A 20,321-nucleotide genomic window follows, 5' to 3' on the forward strand; every position below is an offset into this window, starting at 1 on the left:
ACTACTATTTTTAAACATGCCTGATATTGTCATGAGGCCGTCAGCAGGGGTTTTTTACATTTTGTTGTGATTTTCTATCAATGTGCTGCCCACCTTGGTTTACCTTTGCAGTGATTGTTGGTGTCTGAGCAGAGCAGGAGTCTTGCACTGTGGAATCAGGGGCAGTGTGGCCTCAGCAGTAACACCCCTTCGCTTGCTTCCTTGGCATTCCCCACGTTGTAATGATGGATATGTCTGCTCTGCAAATGCCTTCTTGACTTTCTTATGCCTCCCACAGAAATTTCAATAGCAATTTTCACCCCAAGGGCAGGAATACATAATCCTTTGGCTGCTGGGTAGAGAGCAGCACTGACTTTTCCCACTGATATCCTGTGTGTCATCAGGACCGGAAGATCTTCTGCTTGGATAGTATAGAAATTATGGAAACTCCACACAGGCTGTGTTGTTATTGAGAACTTGGATTACACAGTCTTGTCATGTTTCTTCCCTTAGACAGAGTCAAAATTATTCAGAGTGGTACTTTCAGTGGGAGACAACTGTCATAGTTCCAAGTCAGTAATGGTTTTGAAATCTCATGGCAGAGATGCTGAACCACAGGATCTAATCAGTGTGGAACCAGAGGAGAACTTAGGAATTCACCTTCTGTGCAACTCACAGCTTTAGTCAGGGATTGCTGTATGTTCAGGTTGGTTTGATATCTTCCCAATTAAAATCGCTTAGACACTAAAGGTAGGTCTGCAAAATTGTTGAATCACAGGTTTATGTTGGAGAAGCCCTCTAAAATAATCAAGTCCAGCTTTTCCCCCAGCACTGCCAAGGCCACCAGTAACCCACATCCCCAAGTGCCACATCCACACAGCTTTTAAATCCCTCCAGGGATGGGGACTCCACCACTACCCTGGGCAGCCTGTGCCAATGCCTGACAGCCCTTTCCATGAGGAAATTTTCCCGATATCCAACCTTTAACATCCCCTGGCACAGCTTGATTCTGTTTGCTTTCATCCCTTTCCTTGTTCCTTGGGAGAAGACCCCAGCTACCCCCCCCGGATCCATCAGGGAGTTGCAGAGCCAGAAGGTCCCCCCTGAGCCTCCTTTTCTCCAGGATGAGCCCCCCCAGCTCCCTCAGCTGCTCCTGCTGCTCCAGACCCTTCCCCTGCTCCGTTCCCTTCCAGCCCTTCAATGTCTCTCTTGTCATGAAGGAGCCCAGAACTGAGCCCAAGATTTGAGTAATCTGTGGCACTGAGTGATTTTCTTGAATGACAGCTGTTGATTCATGGGAAATATGCTAATATATGTGTATATATAATTTTTGCAATGAGTATCATAGTTGTTACTGCTAAACATAATACGAGGGTGAAGAATATAGTTGATAATATAGCCGGAGATGATGTTGGGGCTATAAAGAACTAGTGGATAAATCCTGTAACTGTGGTGTACTGTACAGAGGAAAGTTTGGGAGGTGTGAAGGAAAAATGTGAAGAAAACTGTTTGGTTTAAATTGCTAATTGGTCTTTTTTTCTGGCCGTTTGCAAGATGTCGTATTTTTCCATCTTATTCTTCTTCATGATAGAAATAAGGCTTTCTCTACTTCAAAACATCACATAGGATGAAAAGGTTAAGAACCCATTCTAAAGCAACAATAAAGATATGACAAGGATGATTAAATCTCTACTTAGATAGATACTGAAACACAAAAATGAGTGTGTATGTAGTGACTGTACCAACCTACGCAATTGTTGTTTGTTCCTTCTTGGAAGACCACTTACTTCCTTTCAAAGATGTTCTTCAGAAATTGTCTTTCAGACATATACTTGTAAGTCTATAGATTTCAGTAAGTACCATTATGCATCAAACACATAAATGAGAAACTTTGTGTTGTATTACACCTGCCATGCAATTGAAAAAAATTGAATTAGGAAGTACCTGAAGGGAGCCTACAAGAAAATGGAGAGGGACTTTTTACTGGATCATGGAGTGGCAGGACAAGGGGGAATGGCTTTCCACTGCCAGAGGGCAGGATTAGATGGGATATTGGGAAGGAATTGCTGGCTGGGAGGGTTCTGAGGCCCTGGCACAAGTTTCCCAGAGAAGCTGTGTCTGCCCCTGGATCCCTGGAAGTGTCCAAGGCTAGGTTGGATGTGGCTTGGAGCAACCTGGAATAGGGGAAGGTGTCCCTACTGGTGGAATAGGGATTGGAATGAGATGGTTTTCACGGTCCTTTCCAACCTAAACCATTCTGTGATTCCATGATGAGTATCACGATTTCAGTTCCCACAGCAGTAATTGCTGAATGACTCCTCCAAACTGATTTGTTGGTGACATTTTGCAGCTAAGCTGAGTGTGTAGGGCTGGAATCAGAAATTTTTCACTTGAGGAATGTCTCTAAAGTCCTTGAACTCTTCTCAAGGTAGATGGGTTCTGTTAATTAAAGCCTGTATCATAATGATCTATTTACCTTTGTATGGTGGAGTTGGGGTTGCATAGGGAACTTGTCCTTTCCTGTTCTACCAGTCAAACTAAACAAAATCTTCCCATACCTCTAGGGAACAGTGCTTAGTTTCAAGGAGAAGTGGAGAAATCTCCATTTCCTTTCAACAGCAAGAGAACCTCATTAGTATTTCAAGTATGATTTGACAAAAATACAAATTCACAGTTTTAACTTTAATTTTCTTAGCAGGAATGCTGTCATTTTCCTAGCAGCAGTTGCTTCCCCAGTTTTGTGGTACCTTAGACAATGATTGGGTTTAGTTCTACTAAACCATATTTGCATTTTGTTGTCATTGTTGAATGTGGTTTGGAAATGCTGTCTTCTTTCGTGTGCAATGTTGGAGCCCCTAGCCGGTGACTGTCAGGTTTTTTGGGCACTGAGGTGGACCCCCTTGTGCTGGAGCTTCTTGGTGGACTTAGACTTGCCTCTTGAAGAGATGCCTAGCATAGTAATTTACTTTTTCTAAGCTAGCTGGGATGAAAATAATTTGATTTGATTGATTGATCATGGGGGCTTTGAGCACCCTGACCTAGTGGAAGGTGTCCCTTGCCAATGGAACAAGATGAGCTTTAAGGTCCCTTCCAAACCAAACCATTCTGAGATTCTTTGAACTGTAAAGTCCTCAGTAAACAGGTAAAATGGGCAGAGGTCTAGGATGGTGAAGTATCACCAAGAATCAGTAAAGCACTGAGGGAATTTGGGCTATTTTATAGTATTTTTGATTGATTTTGGATTTGAGAGAGGTAAAGGCTAAATTAAGTTATTTCAACATGAAGTGTTTTAGGATTGGAATTTCCAAAATAGCAAGGGCATGGATGGAAGAAGAGATGAAAGTGAAGGTGTGGCCAGGAGATGAGCTGTGCATTAGCTGTAGGTCAGCTGGATAACAAACACAATGAAGTCACATAAGAACTACCTGAAGTCACATAAGAACTACCTAAAGCACCTACACCTTCACTTGCATATACACGTGCCCTCAGAAACAGCTTTGTCTTTCCTTGGCCAGTGGCTATTGAAGCCCAACCCTGTGGCAGACAGGGTTTCTTCCAAGCAGTTGGGTTTGCTGCCTTGGCAGGTGTCATTTAGCGTGTTTTCCCTTGGAGCAGCAGCTCCTGGGCCTTTTTCCCTGGGACAGGACACACCACCACAGCATCTCCTACAGCGTAGCCTTGTTGTGGGCTGTGGTGGGCTTTGGCATCGTGGTACAGGCTAGAAGCACCATGTTCCTTGTTGTGTTACCACATGGGCTGACTGGACATGGGTGAAAACCCACCCTTTTAGCTTGCTCAATTATTCAGGAGGGCAATGAAGGAGTGTCAGGATGGACAGTTTGTTTAGTAAAGTGTCTGGCAACAAACTTTGCTCTGGTGTGACAGCTCTGCTTTCATTTCTAAGTAGTGATCAGAGATGCCAGAGTTACTTTTTGAGGCTATAATCACCATAGGCCCTGCATTTTTTCACTTAATACCTACTTGACCAAAAGTTGTCTGGGTTTGACATAGAACAGCTGAAGTGTATTGCCAGTAAAAGAGATGAAGATAAGATTCTGGTCACCAAAGGCTTGGCTTTGAAGTTCCTTTGCTCAGTGAGGGTAAGAACAGCTTTCTTGTGAGCTTCCTTCTTTCCCCTCCGCTCTTCCACTCCTTTGGCAGAGCGAGTTTATTTTGTTGAAGGTTTTATTTTCTGCTGAAAATGCAGGAAATTCAGACAGCTCTCTTGGAATCTCCCCAAAGCTAATACAAACAAGATACATATGCTTCTCTTAAAGCAACTAAAAATAAATTATTTGAAACTATTTAACTGTAGATATTCCTCTTTAAAAAGGAAAGGGAAGTTTACATCATTTATAATTGTAGATGCTGTTAAATTATGTTATCAAGGTGAAATTCCCTGAAGTGTCACTTGTCTATTCCACACAGAAGAGTGTGGAAAACCACCCTGGAATCTGTAATGGGTGGCTTTCAGGCAGGCATAGAAGAACTAACTACTGAATGTCCAAAAACATAATTATTTGAAGTATTCCTTAGCATGTACAAAGCCAGATGAAAAAAAAGTGTGATGGAAAATGATCTGAACTGTTCATTCAGCTATACATTTTGTGGCTGCAGCTTATGGATCTGGAACAGTTTACCAAATTTTTCCTCCTTGTTTCTCCCTGGTAAAAGGAATGGCAGGAGCTGTTTGGGGTTAATTTGGCATTCTTAGTCTTTTTGGTATCTGTTAAATATTCGGGATGTGTGTCCATTTGTTTTCCATTGCTGACAAAATTGCCTTTATAGTCATGTCTGCGTCATCAAGGAAGTAGTCATTTATGACTAGAAATTTTTATGATTTGTGTTTGCAAATTATGGAATCTCACTGATGAAAAATTATAGTGAGTCATCGTGAATAGGGGCTCAGAATGGAGAAAAGCCATAATTAATGTTGCCTGGGCAACGTCCACCCTCACCTTTCTTCTATCCCTGTATCCACATGGAAGCTTTCGGCCCCAGAGCTGAGGATGATGGGTGGGTCCCACTGTGGGTGCAGCAACACAGACATGGTGCAGCCCTCCCTGATATATGGAGTGCTGTACCTGGTGCTTGCTGCGCCTTCCTCTGACTCCTCTTCCTACATACTGCCTGGCTGGGAGAGGAGGACTTGACCCCACCTGCAGAGCTGCCTCCAACTCTGGGGTCCACAACAGCAGAAGGATGTGGAGCTGTTGGAGAGAGTCCAGAGGAGGCCACAGAGATACTCCAAGGGCTGGAGCCCCTCTGCTCTGGAGCCAGGCTGGGAGAGCTGGGGGTGTTCCCCTGGAGAAGAGAAGGCTCCAGGGAGACCTGAGAGCCCCTTCCAGTGCCTGGAGAGGGACTTGGGACAAGGGATGGAGGGACAGGGCAAGGGGTCAATGGCTTCTCATTGCCAGAGGGCAGGGTTAGATGGGATATTGGGAAGGAATTCCTGGCTGGGAGGATGGTGAGATCCTGGCCCAGGTTTCCCAGAGAAGTTGTGTCTGCCCCTGGATCCCTGGAAGTGTCCAAGTCCAGGTTGGATGGGGCTTGGAGCAGCCTATTCTAGTGGAAGGTTCCCTGCCCATGGCAGTGGAGTAGAATGAGATGAGCTTTAAGTTTCCTTCTAACCCAAGCCATTCTGGGATTCTCTGACTTAGGCAAAGGGAGCAGATGCCCTTTAAGTGGTCACTCAGAACTACCTGGGTGAGTGGTGAGTCCAAGGTGGTTTTGCTGATGTGAATTGTGGAGTTCCTGGGAAGGAAACTGTTGCAGTGTCTCCAGCTGTTTTAAGTAGCTTCTTCACAGCTTTTTTCATACTGTGTGCACTCCTTGCTCTGCTGGAGAGGGACCTGCAGTGTCAGTTGTTGTGAACTAAAGCCACCAAGCTGTGACATAAAGAAACTTGCCCTTTTGAAAATTCATATGTCAAAGCATCCTATTACTGGCAGCAAGATCCCACTTGCTGAAAGCCATTTATTGTCATAAGCAATAAGTTCAGGACTGCGTTTGGACATGTTGTTTTTTTTGTCAGGCTGCATTTCCATCGCATGTTTCTTTTGCTATTACATGTGACGCACTGACTTTACTTCATCAGGTTTCTTTGGATTAAGACTTCAGTACCATGTGCCTTTCCTGTTGTGTTGATTTTTTTACCCTGTTTACATTGTAGAATTGTAGGGTATTGCCTTACCCATCCCTGCTCAGGTTTTGTTTTTTGAGGCAGATTAGCTTCTTCCTGCTTTTTTGTGCTAGCTGTACATTTAGTAGTTGTTTAGCTGAAAGCACTGTTTGTCTGGAAAATTACTGCAATATGGATGCACAGTGAGAAATGGAGCTTCTTTAGTAGGCAGCAGCAACCTGGATCGATATACTCGTTGTCGTGTGGTGCATAACACCATTCATATGGATCTTGCCACAAAGGAAAGGGTGCTCTATTAGATCTCAGATTTGTAAAAAAAGTTACAAAGTAGACCTGTTTAGGCTTAAAATTATTTGTTACTTTGGACTGGGGATTACTATACATCCAGGTATAACAGGGGGAAAAAAATTGTTTCATTTAAGTGAATTCTAGTTTGCTATAAATAAATACATAATGATAGATAATAATATATAATCTGAAATATGTAGTTGTTATGTGGACATGATATGAGACTTAAGTTTGTGCACCAGTAGTTTTTAGAATCATGGAATAGAATCCCAGAATGGTTTGGATTGGAAGGGATCTTAAAGATCATCTCGTTCCACCTCCTACCACGGGCAGGGACGCATTCTACTATTCCAAATTGCTCCAAGCCCCATCCAAGCTGGCCTGGGACACTTCCAGGCATGGGAAAGCCACAGCTTCTCTGGGCAGGCTGCTCCAGTGTTTTACCTCTCTCATTGCAAACAATTTCTTCTTACATCTGGTCTGAATCTCCCCTCTTTCAGTTTAAAACCATCACCCCTTTTCTTACTGCTACAGACCCTACAGAGAACTCTGCCCCCATCTTTCTTATAAGCCCCCTTTACATATTGAAAGTCTAAATTTTTAAACTAAAGAAAATAATTATTTCATTCATCATTTCAGCCTGAAATTAAGACTCCCAACATTTCCTTGGATACAGCTGTGCTGTCACTGCTGGTAGCGGGCAGTTGAAGTGTTACCCCAGCTCAGGTTGTGGGGCCATCCCCACGAGGGATGGTTATACAAACTTAAGCTGAATCATACAAGGACGTGCCTCCCTTTATCTCCTCAGAACTGTTGACATTTAGAGGCTGGAGATTTGCATTAACTCATAACAGAACTTTATTTACCAGTTCTTTATTATTACAAAAATTACAATTAATTTGACGTCAAATTGAATTAGAAAGATGAGCACTCAGAATGTTCTATTGTGGGAACCAGAAGATGGGTACCCTAAATTAAACAGGTTTTTGGTGACACTGAATTTTTGCAGCCTCCACTGACAGTGTTTTGATGGGTAAATATATCTGTAAGGAACCAAACTATGAGCACATGCCTGGGGTTTGCTGTTAGGCTGCTTGACTTCTTTGATTTTTATAAGCCATAAACTTTTCAACTGGTTTTACGCGTCAGTGTGTAAGTATGGAATCCGGAACTCTTTGCCCAGGAGGATGACATGCTAATTAGCAATTGTATTGCAGTAAGGAAAGCAACAGTATTCCAGCCTGGTCAGATCCAAGAACATCCAACTCTGCCCGTCATGTGCCTTGCTTTTGCACTTTTGTGTCTTCCTTCGTAGTGTTTATCAAACTCAAACTGTTTTTCTCCAGATAACGTTCTCATTTGTCATATTTTCCCCTGCATCCTCTCAGATTATTTCCATTCTCTTTCCTCTGGCATGATCACTTGTTTTTTCCTTTTTCTTTTAACAAAAGAGACCCAGACTACCCAGAACTCTACCTGGCTTCTTGTAGCTGTCGCTGCCTGGTTTATTCCTTGTACAGCTAGAACATGACCAAGCATCTGGCTTTTTGCCTTAAAAATTAGAATCTTTGCAAGAAAAGCACCACATTTAATTCCTCTCTGGAGAAGGAACATGAGGTGGTTCCCTAGGATTACCCTTTGATGCTGTGACTGCATTCCCATCCCCTTTGCTGTTTTAATTTAAGTCTCACAGAGTCAGTACCAAGCTTTTAGTTGCCACCTTTCTTTTAATTATTGGTATAATTATTTCCAGGGGTATAAATGAAAAAGCCAAAAAAAAGGTGGTGGAGGTTTGGTACACATCAGTGTCAACAGAGCCATTTTCTGAGCCCTGTTCTGTAAAGGAATACTGTAATAATTTTAAATGTGAATGCCACATTGAATTTGTCAATTGTAAGCATAGGAAAATGCTGTTACTTTGAACTCCTCTCGGTTAAACGTACTGTTTAATAGGTTGAAACGTGTCTATTCATCCCCTGCAAATCAATATCTGGCTTTTCTTTCCATATAACAGCTAATCCAGTCAAAAACATCACAGTCTTACTCTGCTGCTGAGGATGGTGGGGTAGTCCTTGACTTGGCCATGCACATGCAGCGTTTCAGATGTGTTCAGCTACTCTGAAAATAATACACAGGGTGATAAACTTCGACGGCAAAACATTTTTGTAGCCGTGTTTATACCTGTCTTGATGCTATGTCTGGGTGCAGAGGGACTGTACCCTGATACTGGTGATACAGAGCAGAAAAATCACACGACATTTTATCAGCTCTTACAGCATTTCTCCATTATCTCGTCCAGATGCTGTCCTTGGCTCTTGGCTTGTTTTTTCCTTTGTTTTGAAGACTTCTAAGCCTAATGCTTCTATCACTAATTATAGGAGAGTACAGTTCTTCTGATAACGTATATGCAATACCAGGATTCAGTCCCACTTCTCTATCTTTCATGGAGGTCATTCTTCTTATAACTTATTTTTTTTTGGTCTAGTCAGTTGTGGGTAAAAATCTTCAATGTATCTCCTGTTTTCCTTCACTAGGGTCCCAGATTCTTCACCTGGAACATGGCAGCTGAAAAACAGATGGTTGATTCTGTCCATCAGCTCCTAAAAACTTTATATTTAATTACTGAGCAATAACTTCTGCAACTTTTCATTGATTGAAGCTGACCACCAGCAGTCTCCAACCTAGTTGGAGATGGTTAGCAATGCTTTATGCTTCATCTAGCTGTGTGTCTGGGGTTTAAGGTGAATATATTTTATTTAAAAGCATTTAATTTTTGAAAAGTAGTTGTGCAGTTTCTTACCTTTCTGGTAACTGGATAGATCTCACTTGATTCTGAATCATAATGTTCTGTAAAAGTCATGTAATCTGTATTTTAGGATAGTGTCTTGCTCAGCAGCTCACCTTGCTGCATGGGGGAGGGAATTATGCCAGTGCTTAGAGCTTTTAAAAACACGCCATAATCCAGCATATTCTGAAATAAATCCAGGTTGATAGGCAAGCATCACCACCAAGATAAGTTACGTGTGGATTTTTCTTCAGATTGCAGCTGAAGCAGTTATTTCATTCACACTGCTAGAGGGCAGGGTTAGATGGGATACTGGGAAGGAATTCCTGGCTGGGAGGGTTCTGAGGCCCTGGCAGAGGTTGTCCAGAGAAGCTGTGTCTGCCCCTGGATCCCTGGAAGTGTCCAAGGCCAGGTTGGATGTGGCTTGGAGCAACCTGGGATAGGGGAAGGTGTCCCTGCCCAATGCCAGGGGGTGGAAAGAGGTGGTCTTTCGGGTCCCTTCCAACCCAAACTGTTCTGGGATTCTGTGATCTACAGTTTCAGGAAGAAATGCACCTTTGCTTTGCATTGAAAGCAGCCAGAGTGGTAGCAAAGAATTTTGCTCTTCATGAGTCTAAACAGGACAGCAAAAGCTTCCTGTGTTGTCTTCTGCCTTGATAAGAATGTACATCTGGCAAGTAACAATTCCTACAGTGCTACTTTATAGTAGAAAATAACTATGTACAGGTTGAATGGCAGTCCAACAAAATGCTGTTACAAGTACTGCCTTATTATGAAGAATTTAAGTGCCATGTGGTAACTCAGAAAATGAGCTTTGTGGGCAGTTGGTAAAGGGAAATATTGGTGATTTCAGTGTTTTTGTACCCAGCAGAAAAACTCAGGCTGGTTTAATGTGATTCACATTCTTGCCAGACCTGTAAAGTCTCCCAGTCCTGTGTTTGATGTGATGGAGAGACCAAACGGTACAAGCAAGGTAGAATTGCCTTTATTAACTCTATTCCAAAGGAGGATAGACAGCTCTCCAATCTGAATGATCATATTGGAAATATCGTGATGTGAAGCTCAGGGAGAGAAATTCAGAAGGCTGGCAGGAGTTCATATGCCAGCTTGTTCAGCTTAGAAAGTTTTGAGTTTCAGAATCATCAGGAATGGTTTGTCAAAGGCACTGACAAGATGAAAAGCTCTACAAGTTTATCTTGAGTGTTAAAGCTTAGTGCACTACAAAAGGAGACTTCTTCTTTTTCATTTATTACAAGTATTCTTCAATGCCAGAAAAATAGTTTTTTAAAAAAAGCTCAGAAGGACAAAGTCTGGTAACAGTGATGGACGTTCAAGGTGCAGTGGGGTTTGATCCAGTCAGTTTTACTTGTGCTGTCTTTGCTTTTCTCTTTCACCAGCCATTTTTTATTTTTCTGATATTTTTTCTCTCTTCTCCCTCTCCCTCCTCCCCCAAGCAGGGGCTCAACAGAAAATGTGTTAAATTAAATATAAACTGAAGCGCTTTTACTTAGCATGGGAAAGGTTGAGAAGACTAAGTTCATTTAACCCTTGGTGAATTTGGCTGATTGCTATAAGGTAATGCTTTATGTCATGAGGAGATGGCTCCTGTTGAGAGAATCAAGCTGAATACTAGTGAGGCTGAATACTAGTGTGATGCATTTCAATTAAAATTTTGGTGATTACAGGAGAAAACACGTCTCTTTCCAGATACTGGGGTGCCAGATTTGCTCACCAGAGAGACATTAACCATCTAATAGCTCCATTAATAATAATTACATGTGCGCTGCCTTTATTACTCAGTGTATTTTACAACGGAAAAGGGCACGCTAACCTTTTATTCCTTTCTTAAAGGCACAAGACCTGAACGTGATCGAGGAGGTGATCAGAATGATGCTGGAGATCATCAACTCCTGCCTGACGAATTCCCTCCATCACAACCCGAACCTGGTGTACGCGCTGCTCTACAAGCGGGATCTCTTCGAGCAGTTCCGGACTCACCCTTCCTTCCAGGACATCATGCAAAACATAGATCTGGTGAGTGGCATGTGACACCAGAGGTGGTTTGCACGTGGTTATTTGATCTCCTTTGAGAGGTGGAAATATTCATCACTTTCATCGGTTTGTTTTAACATGTTGAGTTTGAGTTTCTCTTTCCTATTTTCTGGGTCTCCGTTGTAATAACTTTGGGGCAACACGGAAACACAGAATGGTTTGGGTTGGAAGAGTCCTTGAAGACCAGCTAGTTCCAACCCTCTAATTTCTTTAACAACCTTTTCCCGTATCTTTAACTCAGCAGAGTCAGAGGGATTTTGAGTTGCCTCTGATAAGGAATTCCCAAGCTTTGACACATCTTTCACCCCTCCAAAGGGAGGACAGCATCAGCTTCTCTTCACTGCCCCTTGATAGAAACGGGTCTGTCAGGAGAGCAAAAGCAGATTTTCATCATCAAACAATCCTTTTTTTTTCTCTGACTCCCATCACCAGCTTATTAATGATCACAGGGAATTATTTTTCAATAGCTAAGAGCAGGCTTCAGCTGCCATATTTTCTGGGCTGTGTGTTGTTTTCACCTACAAACAACAACTTTCCCATTGGATAAGGAAACATTTTAGAAAAAAAAAACAAAAGAAAATAGCTGTGGATGAGAAACTGCAACCACTGTGGCTCTCTATGGTGTGTGACTTTGGGAAGCAGTTGTTAATTATTGCTGCATCTGATAGTGGCTTTAATGCTCATATTGAGAACTTGAAAAATTATTCCTACTAGAAAAATTTTACGTGTAAAAAAACGTTTCCCTTTCTTCCAGTCCGTATTTGCAGAGCTGAGCAATGCATGAAGCCACACTAGATGCAAAATACTGAAAGGGAGGGCTGAGCAGGGTGCTAAATCTCTTGCTGCAGTGAATAACACATTTAGTGTGGCTAAAAATCTGCTGGTCCATAAAGGAGGGTAATTTTAAAAGTGGAACTGAAATCCTGCTCTGTACCTATCCCTTCTCTTATCACTTCATATTTTTCTGGTCATGCAAGAGCTTGAGAGATGAGAACTTGAAGCTCAAAACTCTCCAAACTTTCAGCAGCTGCAGACTACAGCCACGGTGATACAGCCTGGATGATTAGGACAAGGTGTTTTCAGCTTGTGTAAAGAGGATATGGTGCAGTGAAGATAACAGTAGTCTTCATTCCTGACTGAGATAGGGACCTTCTCTGGTTACTCATCCAAATTCAGGGTAACTGGTGGTGTCCAGATCCTTCTGCGTGCAGCCCCGTGCCTCCCACAGATAGCAGGATGTCCTTTCCTTTGTAACACTTACATGTTGGTTTTCCTCAAAAATTTAAACTATTCCTCCCCAAAACTATTTAATATTGGCTTACAGCATAATGCCAGTTGCATCCAGAAACTATTTAAGGCTTTCCAAGGGAGCATGTTGAATTTTAAAATAGCTCCTTTGTTAGAGAAGCGAGGATGTCAAAAAAAAGATTTTTTAAAATTATTTTTTTTTAAAATGTACCTGTCACCAGCTGGCAAGTGGTGAGAGCTGTCAGGCTTGTAGATCTGAATAAAAGATGAGATTCAGCTGACTCCTCGTCTACCCTGTCATGTCCTGCACTTCATACACAGTATTGGCAGCACTACCATCCTGTACAGAACCAATCTTTGTCTTGTGTGCTACAGCCAAAACATTCTAACTGATCTTGCTATCCCTTGAAAAAGTGGCAAATCATGTTAGTTTTACTGTACACACTGCAGGGAGCTTGCCTGGGACCATGTGGGCAGGGTCTGAGAAAAGCAAAAACGAGTTTCTCTCTCTGAGAACTTGTCAGGCTTTTCTCTGCAGTGGTAGAGCTGGGAACTCCACCCTCATGGCTGTGTGGGACACTGTGGATGTCTGAAATGCAGATGTGCTCTAAAAGGAGTCATAAAAGAAAAACTTTTAAGATTTGGCTCTATAAATTTCTAAACTGTATGTTGCTGGAGGCTGAGAGGATGTATTCATGGGGAGGATCTCCCTATTCTTTTCCTGCTCTCATTTAAGCATCCATCACAGCCTGCTTTCAAACAGAATAGTGAGCTGGCCAGGCTTTTCGTGTGGCCAAGGCTGGTTATTCAGAAGAGGATGGATCCAACAACTTCCCATGTATTGGGGAGCTGTGTTGGGTTTCAGTGGAATTTTGTGGCACAAACTGTGTAAATTGCAGGTGGAATAAGAAGCTGTTGCAGCTTTTGGTAATGAAAGACTGGGGAAGAGAAATTACCATTCTGAAGCCCCCAAGTATGTCTACAGAGGCTGTGCTACAGCCCTCTCTTGGTACTTTCTCTGGTCATTAAACAGCAAAGTGGGTTTGGATTATCTGCACCCATCCTACAGTGGAACCATGAGTGTAGTTTTTGACAATGGCATGGAGTGGCAGGACAAGGGGGAATGGCTTCCTGCTGCCAGAGGGCAGGGTTAGATGGGATATTGGGAAGGAATTCTTGGCTGGGAGGGTGGGGAGGCCCTGGCACAGGTTGCCCAGAGAAGCTGTGTCTGCCCTTGGATCCCTGGAAGTGTCCAAGGCCAGAGAAGCTGTGGCTGCCCCATCCCAGGAAGTGTTGAAGTCGAGGTTGGACAGGGCTTGGAGCAACCTGTTCTAGTGGAAGGTGTCCCTGCCAATGGCAGAGAGTGGAATGAGATGATCTTTAAGGTCCCTTGCAACCCTAGCCATTCTGGGATTCTGTGATTCCCATCATCAGATGGCACTAGAGATCCACCTGAGCAGAAGGTGCATGTTACACTCTGGGTCACTTTGACATCCCTCTGCTCCAGCAAATTCCACCCACCAATTAGTATGAGATTCTCTGATCCTAAACTGTAGTCCAGATTTGTATTTCATGCAGAAAAACTAACAGACAGCATGGTAATGTTCCATATTGAAGAAATATGACCAAAATACAGAATATGTGAAGTCTGTAGTGAATTTTGGACACCAGAACAGTTGCCAGCTTGCCTTGTCAAGAATATATAAAATAGATATGACATATATTGACTTTAATACTTACTGTTTTTACTCTGTTGCGCATAATGTTCTCCTCAACCAACAGGAAGCATGGAAGAGGTGAAAAGGCTAAAAATTTGATGGAGAATTAGTTGGAAAATATTCTGAGGAGGTAATAATGAGTACTTGATGGTGCAAATAGAAAGAGGCATCTGCTGTTGTTCTGTGTGGGTATGGAAATGGAGAACAGCCTGGAGGTGTCCTCTAAGCCTACTCATGCTGGTGACATCTTAGCTGGATTTCGAATCACAGAATCATTTAGGTTGGAAAAGCCCTCCAAGACTGTGGAGTCCAGCTGTTGCCCCAACACTGCCAAGGCCACCACTGACCCATGTCCCCAAGTGCCACATCCACACGGCTTTTAAATCCCTCCAGGGATGGGGACTCCAACACTGCCCTCGGCAGCCTGTGCCAATGCCTGACAGCCCTTTCCATGAGGAAATTTTCCCAATATCCAACCTTTAACATCCCCTGGCACAGCTTGAGGCTGTTTCCTCTCATCCTGTCCCTTGTTCCCTGGGAGCAGAGCCTGACCCCCATCGGGCTCCCCCCTCCTGTCAGGGAGTTGCAGAGCCAGAAGGTCCCCCCAAGCCTCCTTTTCTCCAGTATGAGCCCCTCCAGCTCCCTCAGCTGCTCCTGCTGCTCCAGACCCTTCCCCAGCTCCATTCTCTTCTCTGGACACGCTCTAGAACCTCAAAGTCTTTCTTTCAGGGAGAAATAAGAGCTGTAGAAAACAGGACCTCTGAAAGTGCTGATTTGCCAAAGGAAGGTGAAAGTGATGTGACATTTTTCAAATAAAATATTGCTCTGAAAGGAAGTGGAATAATCTTTTTCACATACTTGTGGGTTCACAGGTCATAAGGAAACACTTTCCAAGGTTAATAATAATAATGAAGCACTGTGGTAGGTTTCCAGGGACTTCAGCATTGGAGACCTCTGGATAGCAGACATTTGACAGGATGACGCTGGGGCAGAGGACAGACCAGAACAGATCTGTAGGCACAGGTGGATATGGAAGGGGCCCTGCAGCTCCTCCAGAGCTCTGACCAGAGCAGGAATTGCCAGGGTTACCTGTGGTACAGACCTAGCCACAGTAACTCTGGATTGCACCTCAGGATTTGTGCCATTCCATTTACTCTGGAGATAACACGTAACCACTGTGTGCATCATCATTGAGGCAAGAATGGGTAAAACTCTAAGGGTCATCAGTTATTGAAAACTACTTATTTGTCCCTGGATTTTTATAAAGGATCTAAAAATCACCATTGCCAGCTGACTGGGGACATATGGGAACCATTAATGCTGTACAGAAGAAACTGAAATCAAAATACCTTCTGTTTCTTATTAATTTACTTTTCATTTTAGAAAGCCATCTTAATAGGATATTGTGCATCTTATTTAGCTAAATGGGATATTCTTCTTCTGGATGGTGACCAGAGAGGAATGTTACGGTTCCTCTTCTGGCCTTGTGCAGAAATATTTCAGCTGGGAACTGTCTGTATGCCTCTGCTTCAGAGGTGGTCTGTAACTTGGTCAGCAACCTCAGATGTGTCAGGAATTTGGTGGGGAATCTTCGCTCGTCATTCCTATGGATGCATTTGGTTCATGGCCACGGCGAGAACTCCTTGGCTTTCACTGCTCTCATATTTCCTATGAGCGAGTGACAGATACCGTGTGGTTGGACAGGCTTGACTAGGAGCTGCTGGAATTTTGTTTGCAAAATAGTCTGATAGGAATCAGGAGGTCGGGGGCAATGGCTTAGTGATGCAAAGGACTTGATTGGTGCAATTTCCTACTAGGAATTTAATTCTCTGAAGGCATTTCCCGGCTAGATTTTAAACTCAGTTGAGTTGGTTTGGCTCTGGCATAGCAACTCCTATTGCAAGACCTGCAGGACTTGAGAACTAACTTTTCAGGGTTTTCCTTAAAATGTCTGTCGGAAAATCTTGATCCTGCTGATTACCAGAGCCTGGTTAAACATTCTAAGGGGTTTTTTTGTTTAGGTCTTTTTTGTCTGGCTTTTTTCCTCCCCACTCCTCTCCACTTGCTTTGCTAATAGTGGGGAGAGAAGAGCATAGCATCTTGAAAAGTTCACATGTCTTTGAACATGCTCCTCTTTTCAAGATGAACCTGTAAAGCTTCAGTACTTCAAGTTCGCTGATAAACCTCTTGTGTTTCTCCTGCTGTTGAATCACCTGGAGCTGTTTCATCCCTTCTTAGATCAGCGAGGGTTGGCTTTGCCTCCCTTTTGCTCCAGGTATGACTGTTGGCAACTGAATGTAGCTGTGATTTATGTTTTCCTACTTAGCTGAAGTGCTAATCCTGTGATGCTTTATGACAAGAGGTTTGTTTTCTTCTTTTCGTCTCCTTTCAGTGCGCCATCAGTACATCATATCACTCTCAAAGTGGTGAGTGTGGCTGGAAATAAAAATACCCAGGGTCAAAATGTGTGTTTTTCCCTTTCAGTCGCTTTCTGAAGGGGGGGAAAAAAAATTAAAAATTGACAGAAACAGCTTAAAAATGTTTTCATTTTGTGCCGAGTGATTTTCTTCCTCTCTCAGAGCTGACCTTTACAGTTGCAGGCAGAGGAGGCAGCAGCGCTTCATGCTGTTATTTTTAGCTGGAGGAGAGAGTAGCTGTAGTGTTAGTTAGGCAGTGCCACTGCCTGGGCTGCCACGGGCCTCACAGCACTTCAGAATCCAGGTGGAGAAAACATCTTGCCCCTGATACCTCTGCTGCTTGGTGCATGCTGTAGGAAAGAGAAATACTTCTTTTCTTCAGCCTTGCAGCCGAATTGAAAACAATAGTTGGGTGAAATTAGTAGACGCTGTGGTTGTTTCCTCAGAATTAAAAAAAAAAAACAAAAACAACTCCAAAACATAAAATACTGCTTTTGAACGAAAAACACCTCGAAATCATTCTAATCTTTTTCTTGTAGTGCTTTTAATCTCCAACAATACCTGTAAGTTTATTATTTAGAAAACAGAAGGACTAAAGATGAGTTTCTCATTGACCTCTAGGAAGGAATTCTTCCCTGTGAGGGTGGTGAGGCCCTGGCACAGGTTGCCCAGAGAAGCTGTGGCTGTCCCTGGATCCCTGGAAGTGTCCAAGGCCAGACTGGATGGGGCTTGGAGCAACCTGTTCTAGTGGAAGGTGTCCCTGCCCATGGCAGGGGGCTTGGAACTGGAAGGTCTTCCAGGTCCCTTCCAACCCAAACCATTCCATGAGTCTGTGGTTCAAACCAATTTTGGAAATCACTATAGAAACCAGTTTTTGTTTCTAAATATTAATGGTATTTTAATACAAAGCCTGGGGATTCCCAAGCCGGTGGTGACCAGGCCACGTCCCTCATGCCCATCACACCACAGGTCTGGGTACCTCGCACAGCCAGGATTAGACTCTGCACTGTGCCAGTTGCTTTCAGTGCATTGTTTTATCTGGACAGTGGTGAGATATTCCTTATGAGGGGTTGTCTAATCCAGGATTAGACGTGCCTTTTAATCTCTGTTAATATGGAAGCCAGACTGGAGGGAGAGCTCTTCAGAACGGGTTATGTTCCTTGCATGGAGAGGCCTTTCAGCACTCAGCAGGACTTGGATACAAGTAATTCACAGCAACTTCTGGAGTTTCTTCTTATTCCTCTTCTTAGAGCAGTCTTTGCAATTGTTTTCTATTTTCTTAGCCCAGTTGCCTAAATAATGAGAAAATTAATTTTCAGAATATCAAAAAAACACCCTCTCTCAGCCTTGTTTATTTGCCCTAAGATCTGGGGGTGTTTTTTTATGCATTACAGTCATATGCTCAGCATTGGGCTTTAAAACATGTGCTAAAACCTGAAACTCATTTATTATTATTCACCCAGTTTGTTTTTTCTGGTTCATTTTCTTTTTAATTGGATAAAGAGTTGAAATCTGTTAATTTTCATTATTATTTTAAATGCAGCTGTTACTTAATGGTGGAAGATAATTAAAGCACTTTCAAAGGAAAAGGCTGCTCTTCCTTAAATTTTAAGCTTTTGTATTTTTACATTTGGCCAGATTAGTAGGTAAAGTGTTAGACCCTCTGCTACAGAGGGAGCTTGGGCAGTAGGGCTGTGATGCTGGATGCTTTTTAGTTTTATTCCTGATACAGTGGTAATAAGCAAATGCCTCTTTTAGGATCTTCTCTGTATAACTCATCTTCTTCTTTTTAATTTTTATTTTTCTTTTTTCTTATTTGATTGGGGTACTCATTGGGTACCTGAGTATCTCCTTGGGGTATTGTGCTCTCAAGGTCCAAAAGAGAGTAACTCCAATTCTATACTGTTTGAAGTAGTAAGACAAATAACACCTACAGGAAAGTGGTATTGTAAAGTCGGTATTTTTAATTTCAGTCATCAATTGTGTATCAAGAATAGCCATTCAAAGTTTTGTGAAATGCTGACATAGCCTGCAAATAGTGGAAGCCTGTCTTGCTTTTGTTCTTTGTGAAATATTACCTGGCCAAGATTAGTACCTTTACCACAAAAACGTAAGTCTTTTAAAAACACGTTAAGGTTGAAGGGTTTGACTTTCCAAAATAGGAAACGTCAGAATTCAGGTAGTATCTGTGAGCTTCATTCAGGTTTTTTACATGTTTGCATTGTGATAGTATTTTATCCTTTTAATTAAAAGCTAAATACTAAATTTTGCTTTTGTTGTGGTTTAGCAGAACTTGAGCTAACAAGGCAGCGCCAGTGGGATGGATTCCCTGCAGGAGCCTGCCCTGGGCGAGGATGGGTTTCACCAGTGATTACTGACAATAGAGGAGTGTTGAAATGCAGGAAGATGTTTTTTTCTTTCGAAGTTTGCGGGCAACTTGCTCATTCCTCTGTGAGCTGTGTATCCTCCACCAGCAATTTGTCCCAGACTCTTTGCCAAAACCATGTCAGCCTCGCTCCGAGGTCCTCACGCTCTGTGCACAAGCTCTTTCTTGCCGTTTTCCTCTGTTATTTCTGGTCCCTCCCTCCAGCTCCTTTGCTTATGAACTCAGCATGTCTTCCTACTCCTGTTTTTTTTTTTTCCAAGGATCAGAGATCACAGAGATCCGACAGGTCCTTATCTGTAAGAATGTAAAAACCTACCTGCAGCGTCTGCCAGAGGCAGTGAAATTCTCCCTTTCTCTTCAACTACGGAGATAATAGTAGGGACAGCACAGAAGGTTAAACCTGAATTTTCTCTTGACTGATTTCCATACTTCTGTTGTTTAAAACAAAACAGAAAAAAAAAAAAGCACCAAAACCTCATAACAACCTCAAAAAGCAACTTCCAGCAACTTTAACCTGCTTCTATCTCACTCGGTGCAAGTTTCTAGAGATCCCAGCAAGTCTCCCAGCTCGGAACAAGGGCTGGGCTTTCAGGGGGGGTCACAAAAAGGAACAACAAATTTGAATCTCACAGTAATCGAGCCATCAGCTGTCTTTGTTTTATGAACAGCAGCTGAGCTGGGAGGCATAATTAGGGTAATGGTTTCTGGCTCCAGCTGTGTCTCACTACAGAACAAAGAGAGCTCAGCAGAGATTTTGTAGTATAATACATTTTTCCCCCCTTCTACTTGGGAGAATTAACAAAGATTACTCGATGGACTGGGGCCGTGATTCAGTTACAAGTGGGCACGAGTATTTCTCCATGGAGAGTGTGTCTGAAGCCGATGGGATTTTGGGGAACTACCATCAGCATTGCCATGAGGGAAAGCTGTGCTTGCCTCCAGCCCAAGGGTACCCAGGTGCTCAAGTGTAGACAGGTTCTACCAAGTGGGTTGTGTGGTACTTCCAAAGGACTCTGAAATTTTTCCCTGGACCCTTTTTGTGTTGTTTTCAGTTCTGGATCCCCTGCGTGACTGCGGAGTTCCTCTGGGATGAGGGATGGGTTTTGCAAAGTGTGTTCTTTTTGGATTAAAGTAGCAATAGAAATGGAGGTTTTCTGATGTCCCACATGGAGAACTGCCGGTGGGATGTCTGCTTCTGGTGTGACCTACTGAGCTTGGAGAGGGATAAAAGTTAAAGCCTGACCTAACTGAGTTTGAGTTCTAGCTAACAAGGACCAGCTGGGTCACAGAAAAGGGGGTGGGGAGG

General features: G+C 43.0%; 1 protein-coding gene across 3 annotated transcripts in view; it reads left to right on the forward strand.

Moving 5' to 3' along the window:
* Positions 1-20,321, forward strand: part of DYM (dymeclin) — a 214,277-nt gene that overhangs the window by 158,764 nt on the left and 35,192 nt on the right. For all 3 annotated transcript variants that reach the window (XM_018078808.2, XM_018078811.2, XM_018078810.2), the window contains one exon: positions 11,046-11,228. In XM_018078808.2, coding sequence (XP_017934297.1) covers positions 11,046-11,228 — 183 coding nt within the window. The remainder of the gene's footprint in view (positions 1-11,045; positions 11,229-20,321) is intronic.

This window comes from Manacus vitellinus, unplaced genomic scaffold, assembly GCF_001715985.3.
Source record: "Manacus vitellinus isolate BGI_N305 unplaced genomic scaffold, ASM171598v3 scaffold_42_pilon, whole genome shotgun sequence".
Taxonomy (NCBI): Eukaryota; Metazoa; Chordata; class Aves; order Passeriformes; family Pipridae; genus Manacus; species Manacus vitellinus.